At 41.8% G+C, this 13,207-nt stretch overlaps 1 protein-coding gene across 1 annotated transcript; it reads left to right on the top strand.

Annotated features, from left to right (window-relative positions):
• Positions 1–5,056: 5,056 nt before the first annotated feature.
• Positions 5,057–12,868, top strand: rp1l1b (rp1 like 1b). Its single transcript, XM_069657591.1, has 3 exons — positions 5,057–8,363; positions 8,451–11,719; positions 12,863–12,868. Exons 1-3 carry the CDS (start codon positions 5,057–5,059, stop codon positions 12,866–12,868), a joined length of 6,582 nt encoding a protein of 2,193 aa, XP_069513692.1.
• The last annotated feature ends 339 nt before the right edge of the window (positions 12,869–13,207 follow it).

The following is a 13,207-nucleotide window of genomic DNA, read 5'->3' as shown; positions in this document are numbered from 1 at the left end:
TAAAGAGAGAGCAGAGAGCCCAATGTCAGTTCAGTCAAATACTTCTAAAGGATCAAAGAAGTCAAAATGTTCTGCTGAAGCTCCTGCAGGAGAAAGTTTTGAGAACTCTGATGAAGAAAATGAAAATGAACAAACTGAGGAAAGAGCACCAAGCTGCACGTCAGCCAAATCGGTCAGGTCACATGTTTCTGAGATATCAATTAAGTCTAAAGAAAGAGCACCTAGTGCTTTGTCAGCTAAATCAGCAAAGTCACATGCTTCTACAAAATCTATGAAATCAAATGCTTCTGAAGTACGTTCTGCCAAAGCTACTCCTACGCCTGATGTAGGAGATGATGAGGAGGAAAGTCAGGAGAGAGCAGAGAGTTCCATGTCAGTTCAGTCAAATACTTCTAAAGGATCCAATAAGTCAAAATGTTCTGCTGAAGCTCCTGCAGAAGACAGTTTTGAGAGCCCTGATGAAGAAAATGACAAAGAGCAAACTGAGGAAAGAGCCCCAAGCTGCATGTCACTCAAATCGGTCCAGTCGCATGTTTCTGAAAGATCTAGTAAGTCTGCAGAGAGAGCGCCTAGTGCTTTGTCAGCTAAATCAGCAAAGTCACATGTTTCTTCAAAATCAATCAAATCAGTAGCTTCTGAAGTACGTTCTGCCAAAGCTACTCCCACGCCTGATGCAGGAGATGAGGAGGAGCAAACTCAGGAGAGAGCAGAGAGTTCCATGTCAGCCAAAACTGGAAAGTCAGCTATTTCTGCAAAATCTTCTAAGTCACTACGACTGGATGGTCCAGCTGAAGAAAATACAGCTGACCACGAGGAAGACGCAGAGAGGACTCCAAGTAAAATGTCAGTCAGATCAGGCAAATCAGGCAAGTCAAATGTTTCTACTGTTTCTAAAAGATCCAAAGTTTCTGAGGTGCCATTGGAAAACTGTGTTGATAATCCTGAGAGCACTGTTGAAGGTGAGAGTAAAGAGAGAGCAGAGAGCTCAATGTCAGTTCAGTCAAATACTTCTAAAGGATCAAATAAGTCAAAATGTTCTGCTGAAGCTCCTGCAGGAGAAAGTTTTGAGAACTCTGATGAAGAAAATGAAAATGAACAAACTGAGGAAAGAGCACCAAGCTGCACGTCAGCCAAATCGGTCAGGTCACATGTTTCTGAGATATCTATTAAGTCTGCAGAGAGAGCACCTAGTGCTTTGTCAGCAAAATCAGCAAAGTCACATGCTTCTACAAAATCAGTCAAATCTGTAGCTTCTGAAATACGTTCTTGCAAAACACCTGACATCCCTGATGAAGGAGATGTTGAAGAGGAAACTCACGAAAGAACACAGAGTGCTTTGTCAGCCAAATCAGCAAAGTCACATCTTTCTACAAAATCAATCAAATCAGTAGCTTCTGAAGTACGTTCTGCCAAAGCTACTCCCACGCCTGATGCAGGAGATGAGGTGGAGCAAACTCAGGAGAGAGCAGAGAGTGCCATGTCAGCCAAAACTGGAAAGTCAGCTATTTCTGCAAAATCTTCTAAGTCACTACGACTGGATGGTCCAGCTGAAGAAAATACAGCTGATCGTGAGGAAGACGCAGAGAGGACTCCAAGTAAAATGTCAGTCAGATCAGGCAAATCAGGCAAGTCAAATGTTTCTACTGTTTCTAAAAGATCCAAAGTCTCTGAGGTGCCATTGGAAAATTGTGTTGATAATCCTGAGGAAAGCACTGCTGAAGGTGAGAGTAAAGAGAGAGCAGAGAGCTCAATGTCAGTTCAGTCAAATACTTCTAAAGGATCAAATAAGTCAAAATGTTCTGCTGAAGCTCCTGCAGGAGAAAGTTTTGAGAACTCTGATGAAGAAAATGAAAATGAACAAACTGAGGAAAGAGCACCAAGCTGCACGTCAGCCAAATCGGTCAGGACACATGTTTCTGAGATATCAATTAAGTCTAAAGAAAGAGCACCTAGTGCTTTGTCAGCTAAATCAGCAAAGTCACATGCTTCTACAAAATCTATGAAATCAAATGCTTCTGAAGTACGTTCTGCCAAAGCTACTCCTACGCCTGATGTAGGAGATGATGAGGAGGAAAGTCAGGAGAGAGCAGAGAGTTCCATGTCAGTTCAGTCAAATACTTCTAAAGGATCCAATAAGTCAAAATGTTCTGCTGAAGCTCCTGCAGAAGACAGTTTTGAGAGCCCTGATGAAGAAAATGACAAAGAGCAAACTGAGGAAAGAGCCCCAAGCTGCATGTCACTCAAATCGGTCCAGTCACATGTTTCTGAAAGATCTAGTAAGTCTGCAGAGAGAGCGCCTAGTGCTGTGTCAGCTAAATCAGCAAAGTCACATGTTTCTTCAAAATCAATCAAATCAGTAGCTTCTGAAGTACGTTCTGCCAAAGCTACTCCCACGCCTGATGTAGGAGATGAGGAGGAGCAAACTCAGGAGAGAGCAGAGAGTGCCATGTCAGCCAAAACTGGAAAGTCAGCTATTTCTGCAAAATCTTCTAAGTCACTACGACTGGATGGTCCAGCTGAAGAAAATACAGCTCATTGCGAGGAAGACGCAGAGAGGACTCCAAGTAAAATGTCAGTCAGATCAGGCAAATCAGGCAAGTCAAATGTTTCTACTGTTTCTAAAAGATCCAAAGTTTCTGAGGTGCCATTGGAAAACTGTGTTGATAATCCTGAGAGCACTGTTGAAGGTGAGAGTAAAGAGAGAGCAGAGAGCTCAATGTCAGTTCAGTCAAATACTTCTAAAGGATCAAATAAGTCAAAATGTTCTGCTGAAGCTCCTGCAGGAGAAAGTTTTGAGAACTCTGATGAAGAAAATGAAAATGAACAAACTGAGGAAAGAGCACCAAGCTGCACGTCAGCCAAAGAGAGAGCACCCAGTGCTTTGTCAACTAAATCAGCTAGATCACATGCTTCTACTAAATCAATCAAATCAGCAAGTTCTGAAGTACGTTCTCACAAAACACCTGACATTCCTGATGAAGGAAATGGAGAGGAGGAAACTCAAGAGAGAACACAGAGTGCTTTGTCAGCCAAAACTGCAAAGTCAACTATTTCTGAAAAATCTTCTAAGTCAAAAGAAGTTGATGGTTCAGCTGAAGAAAATACAACAGATCACGCTGAAGATGCAGAAAGAGCTCCAAGCTGTGTGTCAGTAAGATCAGCAAAGTCCAATATTTCAGCAGTGTCTAAGAAATCCGCAGCTTCTCATACTCGTTCTCATCATATTACTGATTCTCCTGTAAATGCAAACGAAGAGGAGCACAATCAAAGCAGATCAGTAAGTTCAATGTCTGTCCACTCAGTTAAGTCAAAAGTTTCTGCAAATGCTTCTAAAGGCCTTTCTGACACTAATTCTACTGATGGGAGGAAGTCAGCTCAGTCAATCAAGTCAGATATTTCTGCTAAATCCAAAAAGTCAAAATGTTCTCATGTTCCGGCAGAGGAAAGCCTTGAGGGCCCCGATGAAGAAACTGATGAACAGCCAACTGAAGAAAGAGCACCAAGCTCCAAATCAGTCAAATCAGAACGGTCTCATGTTTCTGAAAGATCAATTAAGTCCCACAGATCTGGTGCTACTACTGGTGATGTGGCTGAACAGAAGGAAACTCCAGAGAGAGCCCCCAGTGCCTTGTCAGCTAAATCAGAAAAGTCACATGCCTCAGCACGATCTAAGAAATCAAATGCTTCTGAAGTTTGTTCTGTCAAAACTACTGAAATTTCTGGTGAGGGGGATGGTGAAGAAACTCAAGAGAGAGCACCAAGTTGCATGTCCGCTAAATCAGTCAAATCAAATGTTTCTGTAAAATCTGTTAAAGAAGAAACAGCAAATGCTGGAGAAACCATGGAGCGAGTACCAAGTGCAATGTCAGAGAAGTCAAATTCTTCAAGGAAATTGGGAAAAGCTTCTCAGGCCTCTGTTAGCAATCATGGTGAGGACAATCCCGAGGCAGAAACTGAGGAGAGAGCACCAAGTAGCATATCAGCCAAATCGGGCAAATCACATATTTCTGTTTCATCAAGGAGTACAACAGCATGTGAAGTTCCTTCAGAAGAAAACACTGCAAATGATGAGGAGGAAACTGTACCAAGACCATCAAGCACCATTTCAGCTAAATCCGCCAGGTCTGCCAAAACTACAAAGTCAAATCTTTCGGCAAAGTCTAGGAATTCAAAAGCCTCTAATATCCCGGAAGAAAATTCTGAAGAGACGATGAGACAGGCACCAAGCACTACTTCAGTCAAATCAGCAAAGTCACATGCTTCATCAGTATCAAAGAAATCAAAGGTTTCTGAGGAACCTGCTGAAGATGGTGAAAACATTGCTGATGAAAACATAGAAGAAGACACTGCGACAACAGCAGGAAGCACGCAAAGTGCAATGTCCAATACATCATTGATGTCTACAGGAAAATCAAGTCCAAAAAACACTAAATTATCAGCCGAAGCAAATGTAAAGAGAGCACCAAGTACCATGTCAATTCAATCAGCAAGGTCAAATACGTCTGGGAAATCACAGAAATCAAAGGTATCTGATCTTCCTGCAGATGAAAAGGAGGACAGAACACATAGCCCTGTGTCAGCTAAATCCAATCATTTGGGAATGTTAACAAGGACTGAAGTCCCTGCAGTGACCGTTGAGGAAATTGTGGACAGGGCGCCAGCAGCGATGTCCTTAGAGTCTAAGGTGTCAGCACGTTCAAAGAAGTCAAGAACTTCTGTGGCTAAAGAAAAGAAAATTGAAGGGCGGTCACAAAGTTCTTTATCTGTCAAGTCAAATCTATCTATGAAATCAAGGAAATCCAAAGGAACTGACAATTTAGCAAATGCAAATGTGGACACAGTCATTGATGTTCCAGCCAAGGATAAGGCCAGTGTTGAAGATGTGAACCATGAAGACCAAAGTAAACCCACGTCTAGTGTGCATGCTGAGGAAGAACAACAAGATGCAATTGATAAGAGTAAGACAAGCAAGTCAAGCAGGCAAAACACAAAAAACGCACAACCAAAGGGAAATAAACATCATGTGATTAGTCACACAGAGTCGCATGAAAGTGATATGTCACAAACTCTGTCCAGTTCAGATGTTGTCAAAGAGATATGTGAGACCACAGCCCATGGAGAATACAATGTGTCTGAGAGGATAACAAATGGTCCATTGAACGCTGCAGGCATCAGTGGGAGTGGTCCTGATAACAAAAGCGACAAAAGCAGCAAATGCATACACACGACCACAAATACTGATGACTTTGAGCTGGTCCCATCTAGCCTACCAAATGCATCCCCTACAGAGGTTGTGAATGAATGGCTGAAAACAATACCAGCAGACAGTAATATGTATGACATGGAGGAATTTCCTGAAAACTGTGATGGACAAAAAGATTGCCACACAACCGGGGACATTAACAGAACGGATGATAATGAAAACAATGCAGCTGAGAATGTAAATGACACAAATGAAGGAGTTGTCATGAACAACAACCCTGATGATGATTGCCAACAAAGCAAAGAGGTCCCAAATGCAGACAATACCCATCCTCAGAGAGATGATGCCTCAAAAATATTCGGCTCCTCTGTTCAGGTGATGAAAGTACTTTTAAGTCCAAAGCTTGATAGATGTAACAGTTTACCAGAAATTTCTCAGGTGTATGGGCGTAAACTAAGCACTTCAGCTAGAGGTCTTCTGGATTGTCTTGTGAAGTTGCAGTTAATAGACCATGATCCTCAAAATGCAAACGAAAGTGATGAAAGATACCAAGAGCTTATGAATATTCTTAAATCTCTTTGGCTCTGTGATCCTCCAGAACATAAACAAGTCTTAAAGAAGTACGATCATCAGTCTGTGGACGGTGATTTCAACCATACGTCATCCTCTGGTGTCGATGTCAACAGTGGCTCCACAGGCTCCGGAAAGAGTAGTGATGGTGTGAATGGGGATGTGCCTAAACCACATACCGGTGCAGATATGTTAAACAAAGTACAAGAAGTCTGTGAAGATGAAGCACATACAGATGCTCAATGTACATGTGAGGAAGAAGGAGAAATGAGTGAGGACAAACTAAATGAAGACGGTCCAGCAACAGATGAAACAATAAGAAGCAATGACAGCCCAAGAGAACTACCTGAAACACCACCCTCCTCAAACAAGAGTTCAGGACATGACAGCAATGGCCCAAAACTTCCAGAGGAGGTTGAAATCCAAGAGAACACCAACTCTAACACTCCTCCTCTCAATGAAAGAGCACAGTTAGCCAAAAGGATTTCTCAAGATCCTGATCCTGTTTGGGTCTTACACTTACTAACTAAAATAGAAAAGCAATTCATGACTCATTATATCAATGCAATGAATGAGTTCAAAGTCCGATGGAACTTGGATGATAATGAGCAGCTTGACTTGATGATAAGTGAACTTAAAACTGAGGTCCAAAAAAGAATCCGAACAAGTACAAAGAGAGAGCTAAGGAAAATTCAAGGTCGAGCAGGCTTACCAAGACCTCCTAAAGAAGCGATGACCCGTGCTTCAACAACACAAACTGAAGAGAGAAGACAGAGGCTGAAGGTTATGCTCAAACAATCGATTGATCCCCAAGCAGAAATAAGTTATGACTCAGCAACAGATACATCTTTCAGTGACCAGCGCAGTGAAAACGAAGATTACTGTCCATGTGAAACATGCATTAAGAACAAAATGGCATTTAGGTCAGATCCACTAAAGAATACTGCGCCTGTTGTCATGGACTTTGACCTAAAGACTATATTGTTGATGAGGAATGGAGACCCTAGCAGTTCACAGAGAATCGACTGTACATCTCACTTTGAAAAGGACAATGACACAATGGCAGCAGAAACACTTGTAGAAAAAGTTATTTTCAACGCATTGAAAGCAGTGGAAGTGAATAAAGTAAGCTATGGGACAGAACATGAACTTGAAGATACAAAAGAAGCACACAATGTGTGTGAAGATCGAGGTCAAGAAGATATGTCTGTACATAGTGAAGCAGAAGAAGCGGACACATTTAAAGAATTCACTGATCAGACTGTTGCTGAAGATGACAATGAGAAAACTAAAGATGAGATTGAGGAAGAAAGAGAGATTACAGTCACAAATGAAGATGAGTCAAAGGAAGAGACTGGTGAAGCCATTGCAGCTGAAGATGACAATGCAGCAGGAGAGGCTAATAGGGATGCATTAACAGAAAATGAATCTCATGAAGATAAGGCTGTGGAAATAGTTGATGAAGAAAAGATTGCTGAAGAAGAAACAAAAGAGGAGATTGTTGAAGATGAAATTGCAACTGAAGATACTGCTGTGGCAGTCTTAACTGAGCATGAGTCAGACAAAGATGAGGCAGTCGAGGATCAGGAAGAGACTGCTGCAAACAATGAAAATGAACAAGAGGACGAAGCTGCAGAAGTCAGCTACAGCCTGGCTGTAGAGAAAGAGATTGAAGAGGAATCAAAAGAAGATCCTGCTGAAGATGAAATTGTAGCAGAGGTTAGTGTGATAGCAACTGAAAATGAATCTTACATTGAGGAAGAGGGGATTCTATCCACCCCTGCAGATGAGTCTGCAGATAAGAACATTGACAGAGCCACAGCTGAAGAATCATTAAATGAAACAACTCAAAAGACAGAAACTGAAGATGAGACTGTTGAAGAAAAAGAGATTGGTGACATAAGTGAAGATGGATCTAAAGAAGAGGCTGCAGAAGCCATCCCAGCGGAAGACGATAAGGTAGCAGTAAATGTTGCAGACACAACTGAACATGAATCTGATGAAGAGGAAGTAACTGGAGTAGCAACAACTGAAGATGAGCTTGAAAAGGAGACTGCTAATACAAGTGAGGATGAGCTTAAAGAAAAGGAAGCAACCACAGCTCAAGATGAAAATGCTGAAGAGACCATATTGGCAGCCACACCTGAAAATGAATTTGACGATGATGAGGCTGTAGAAGAAGGGACAAGCAATGATGAAGTTATGCTTGCCTCCACCAGTGTCCATGAGTCTGAAGATGACAACAATGACAAAGCCCAAGCTGACGAATCTTCAAAAGAACTGGCAGATGAAAATGAATCAAAGGTAGAGAGTGCTGTGGCAGCCACAACTGAAAATGAATCTGATGGAGAGGAAGCGGTGGAAGCAGGGATGTATGACGATGCCAGTGCCACCAGTGATGATGACTCAACTGAAGCAGCAACAACAGCACATGAGACTGCTACGGAATACGAGATGGATGTCATGAGCGGAAATGAATCCAAAGAAGATTTTGCAGAAGCCACCAAAGTTGAAGATGAAAACACTGCGGAAGAGTCTGATGTGGCAGCCATAACCCAAGATGAATCGGACAAGGATGAGGCTGTGGACGGTGGAATTGGTGAGGATGGAGAACAGACTGCTGCCACGAATGAAGAAGATGAAAGTGCAGATGATAATTTTGCAACAACAGCTGAAGATGAAAGTGTTGTCGAAAAAGATATTGCTGTCACAAGTGAAGATGAAAGTGGAGACAACAGTGTAGCAGGAGAGGCTGATGTTGGAGCGACAACTGAACATGAATCCGACAAAGAGGCTGCTGTGGAAAGCACCAGTGCTGATGAGTCTGAGGCAGATGATGGAGAAGCAGCTGAAAAAGCAACAACTGAAGATGAGATTGCTGAAGATAAGGAGATTGCTGCCACAACTGAAGATGAAATGAAGGAAGGAGATGGTGAAGTCACCACAGCTGAAGTGGAAAGTGAAGGAGAAGATGTAGCAGAAACATCTGAGCATGACTCTGACAAAGAGGAGGAAGTGGAAGCAGAGAAAACTGAAGATGAGGAGATCTCTGCCATAAGTGAAGGTGAAATTAAGGAAGAAGATGGTGAAGTCACCACAGCTGAAGTGGAAAGTGTTGCAGAAGATGTAGCAGAAACATCTGAGCATGAATCTGACAAAGAGGAGGAAGTGGATGCAGAGGAAACTGAAGATGAGATTGCTGAAGATGAGATCTCTGCCACAAGTGAAGGTGAAATGAAGGAAGGAGATGGTGAAGTCACCACAGCTGAAGTGGAAAGTGAAGGAGAAGATGTAGCAGAAACATCTGAGCATGAATCTGACAAAGAGGCTGCTGTGGAAAGCACCAGTGCTGATGAGTCTGAGGCAGATGATGGAGAAACAGCTGAAAAAGCAACAACTGAAGATGAGATTGCTGAAGATAAGGAGATTGCTGCCACAACTGACGATGAAATGAAGGAAGGAGATGATGAAGCCACCGCAGCTGAAGTGGAAAGTGAAGGAGATGTGGCAGAAACATCTGAGCATGACTCTGACAAAGAGGAGGAAGTGGAAGCAGAGAAAACTAAAGATGAGATTGCTGAAGATGAGGAGATCTCTGCCACAAGTGAAGGTGAAATGAAGGAAGGAGATGGTGAAGCCACCCCAGCTGAAGTGGAAAGTGAAGGAGATGATGTGGCACAAACATCTGAGCATGAATCGGACAAAGAGGAGGAAGTGGATGCAGAGAAAACTGAAGATGAGATTGCTGAAGATGAGGAGATCTCTGCTACAAGTGAAGATGGAATTAAAGAAGAAGATGGTGAAGCCACCACAGCTGAAGTGGAAAGTGTTGCAGAAGATGAGCCAGAAACCACTGAGCATGCAACTGACAAAGAGGCTGCTGTGGAAAGCACCAGTGCTGATGAGTCTGAGGCAGATGATGGAGAAACAGCTGAAAAAGCAACGACTGAAGATGAGATTGATGAAGATAAGGAGATTGCTGCCACAACTGAAGATGAAATGAAGGAAGGAGATGGTGAAGTCACCACAGCTGAAGTGGAAAGTGAAGGAGATAATGTGGAAGAAACATCTGAGCATGAATCTGATAAAGGGGAGGAAGTGGAAGCAGAGAAAACTGAAGACGAGGAGATCTCTGCCACAAGTGAAGGTGAAATTAAAGAAGAAGATGGTGAAGCCACCACAGCTGAAGTGGAAAGTGTTGCAGAAGATGCGCAAGAATCCACTGAACATGAATCTCACAAAGAGGCTGCTGTGGAAAGCACCAGTGCTGATGAGTCTGAGGCAGATGATGTTGAAACAGCTGAAAAAGCAACTGAAGATGAAATGAAGGAAGGAGATGGTGAAGCCACCACAGCTGAAGTGGAGAGTGAAGGAGAAGATGTGGCAGAAACATCTGAACAGGAATCTGACAAAGAGGAGGAAGTGGAAGCAGGGACAACTGAAGATGAAATTAAGGAAGAACATAGTGAAGCCACTCCAGCTGAACTGGAAAGTGTTGCAGATGATGTTGCAGAAACAGCTGAAGAAGAATCTGACAAAGACGCTGCCGTGGAAGGCACCAGTACTGATGAGTCTGAGGCAGATGATGAAGAAACGGTTGAAAAAGCGACAACTGAAGATGAGATTGCTGAAGATAAGGAGATTGCTGCCACAACCGAAGATGAAACAAACAAAGGTGATGGTGAGGCCATTGCAGCCGAACTGGAAAGTGAAGCAGAAGATGCACCAGAAACAACTGAAAATGAATCTGACAAAGAGGAGGCCATGGAAGCAGGAACAACTGAAGATGTGGAAGAAACTGCTGCTAGTGATGATGATTCAGCAGAAGGCACAGATGCCACCATGACTAATGAGGAAACTACAGAGGAGCATGATAGCATAGCTGAAGCTGACAAACAGTCAGAAGAACAATCTGCAGCAGTAACAGCTGAAGATGAGGTTGAAATGGAAAAAGAAGCAGAAACCACCAACAAGGATGACACCAAGGAAGAAACTGCTGACCTAACTTCAGCCACAGAGAAAGAAAATTCGGATGAAGAGGATATCAGTAAAGCTGATAATGAATCAAATATAGAGGAGCTGGATGGAGAAGAACTTACAGAAAAGCATGATAACGATGAGGGCGATCCTGAATCTGCAATAGACGAAAGCTCCAAAGCTGTGACTGAAAATGAATCAGCAGATGAGAGTGCTGAATCAGCTGCAGATGAAAATGAATCTGTAAACAATGAAACCACAGATGCACATGAGACCACAGGAGAAGAATCTTCAAAAGTTACAAATGATGATGAAAGAGAGGAATCAGAGGATGCTGATGTGGAGCAGTCGGCTGAAAATGAAAGTGCTAGGGAGTCAGGGGAAGACTGCACTGGAGATGAGGTTGAAGAACAAGAGACGGCACAAGAGGAATCGGGAGAGCCCGAAATGACAGGAAATGAGATTACTGAAAGGGAAGAATCCACCGATAACCCCGAAGATGAAGCAGCAGAAGATAACAAACAGGAACTTACTGACGGGGAGGATGAAGAGGTTGTGGAGAATGCTGTCAGTGATTCTGAGACTCATCCCGACAATACCGAACAAACATGCGCAGAAACTGACATGACGGAAGAGCATCAAGAAGATGATTTAACTGAGACGAACAATGAAACAGAAGGCCCTGATGATGTTGTGGAGCTGAAACCAGAAGACAAACCAGTGGAAGATGTAGATGGAGAAAATGATGAAGAGACAGGGGCAAATGTAACCCAATGTGAATGTATTAACAGTCCAAATGAACGCCATAAAATCGATGAAGATACTGAAGCCTCTAAAACAGAGGAGGAAACCAAGACACCCATTGAAGGCTGGCGTGGAATCCAGGGAGATTCAGCTGATGGAGAGGACGAGGCAGAGGAAGATTCAGATGAACAGGAAGATGAAACCGATGATGGGGAGAAAGAGTTTGTACCAAGAAAGAAGAATAATCAAGAGGCAGCTAAAAAAGCAGCTAAAAAAACAACATTAATCCCGCTCGATTTTTTACATAAAGTGAAAGATGAATCTGAGGAAGGCGCTTATGCCGATGTTGAAGATTCTGAGACTGACATGAACAGCCAAGAAGGAATTTCAAGCTCAGACTCAAATAATTTGCAAAGGATTTCATCATAAACTGAGCAATGAGCAGACTGAAGTCATTTTAGGTCCAGTTATCCAGAGGACACTTGACAAAACGGTACAGTGGAAAAAGGAAAATTATGTAAATGATTCTCACTTCTTCAAAATCACTTAGAAAAGTTTGGGTTAAACTAGCACTAAAGAAACACAAGCACTTTCTTCTAGCATTTCCAATGCTGATATTGTACACAAGCACAAAAACTTCTGATCATACGGTTGTATGAAAAGGGAAACTTAAATACTTGAATGTATATACTTTATGTAGGAGATTTCAATTGTTTATGATAAACTAAATGGGACTTATTTTTAATGCACTATGAGTCTTAGACTATTGGTTACATGTTACTTATTGCAACTCTGACCCTAAGACAGAACACTGACATAATGATTAACTATACTTTATGGTAGTTAATAGAATCTACGACTGTTACTTTAAAAATGTCATACATGCTCATGTACTGTAGCTTTTCTTCTAATTACTGAAGTGTATTTACACCTTTTGTGCTGTTCATCTTTGTTTTGCATGACTAAGCAGGTCTCTGAATGTATATTATCTAATCAAAAGCATTACTTGAAGACTTTTGGTTGTAAAGGTGAAGTTAAAAAATATAAAGTTATTTATTTATTTCTATTTTTTTCTTGAAAGCCAGAAAATGCTGATTATATTGCGCAGACACAGTGCTTTTCGTGGCTGTATTTTAGTGCTGGGTCGAAAGAGCAAAAACAGATCATGGTTAACATCATTGTAAGTATCTTCACATTTCCATCAGGTTACTGAACGATAGCTTTAATAATTCATATAGCAGATAATGATCTTTGGAAAGTAGAGACAGCAGGGTTTTATGTATCAACACAGGCTCTACTATTGTTCTGTAATTTAGATCAATGAACATTGTTTATCAGTAACAAAATACATTATTCTCTGTGTTACAGAGGTAAATACCTTTGCTGAATGTACTGTACTTTTTGTCTCTCGATTAAAATGTACTTTAAAACAATTATTGTCAAGACAGATCATTCAGTGTTTCACATAATGCACTGAGGCTTCATAAATTCACTAAATAGTTTGTAATAAAGGAAAAAGTTGAGTGTAACAAATCTGGGATATGAATATATGTCAATACGTGTTGCAAAAATGATGCATGTATTGAGTCACTGGGTGCAGCTTGAATATCAGTGTTTCAGTATGATAACATGTTATTAGAGAAAACAATGGTAAAGCTTGCACACATGTGTCAGGATCTGAATCAGCCTTGATGAGACTATTCACCACGATCA

This window comes from Semicossyphus pulcher, unplaced genomic scaffold (genome assembly GCF_022749685.1).
Source record: "Semicossyphus pulcher isolate SPU_LCO1_2020_fin unplaced genomic scaffold, fSemPul1.0.p SCAF_11, whole genome shotgun sequence".
Classification (NCBI taxonomy): domain Eukaryota; kingdom Metazoa; phylum Chordata; class Actinopteri; order Labriformes; family Labridae; genus Semicossyphus; species Semicossyphus pulcher.
The sequence above is the reverse complement of the archived record's forward strand: the minus strand, read 5'-3'. Positions and strand labels throughout refer to the sequence as shown.

What these genes read in the sequence shown, in the direction of transcription:
- rp1l1b (XM_069657591.1), top strand. Translation starts at nt 5,057, where the DNA reads ATGTCACAAACTCTGTCCAGTTCAGATGTTGTCAAAGAGATATGTGAG. An exon ending in CAAGGATGAGGCTGTGGACG is followed by an intron (nt 8,364 to 8,450) that starts GTGGAATTGGTG and finishes CAACAGCTGAAG; the next exon opens with ATGAAAGTGTTGTCGAAAAA.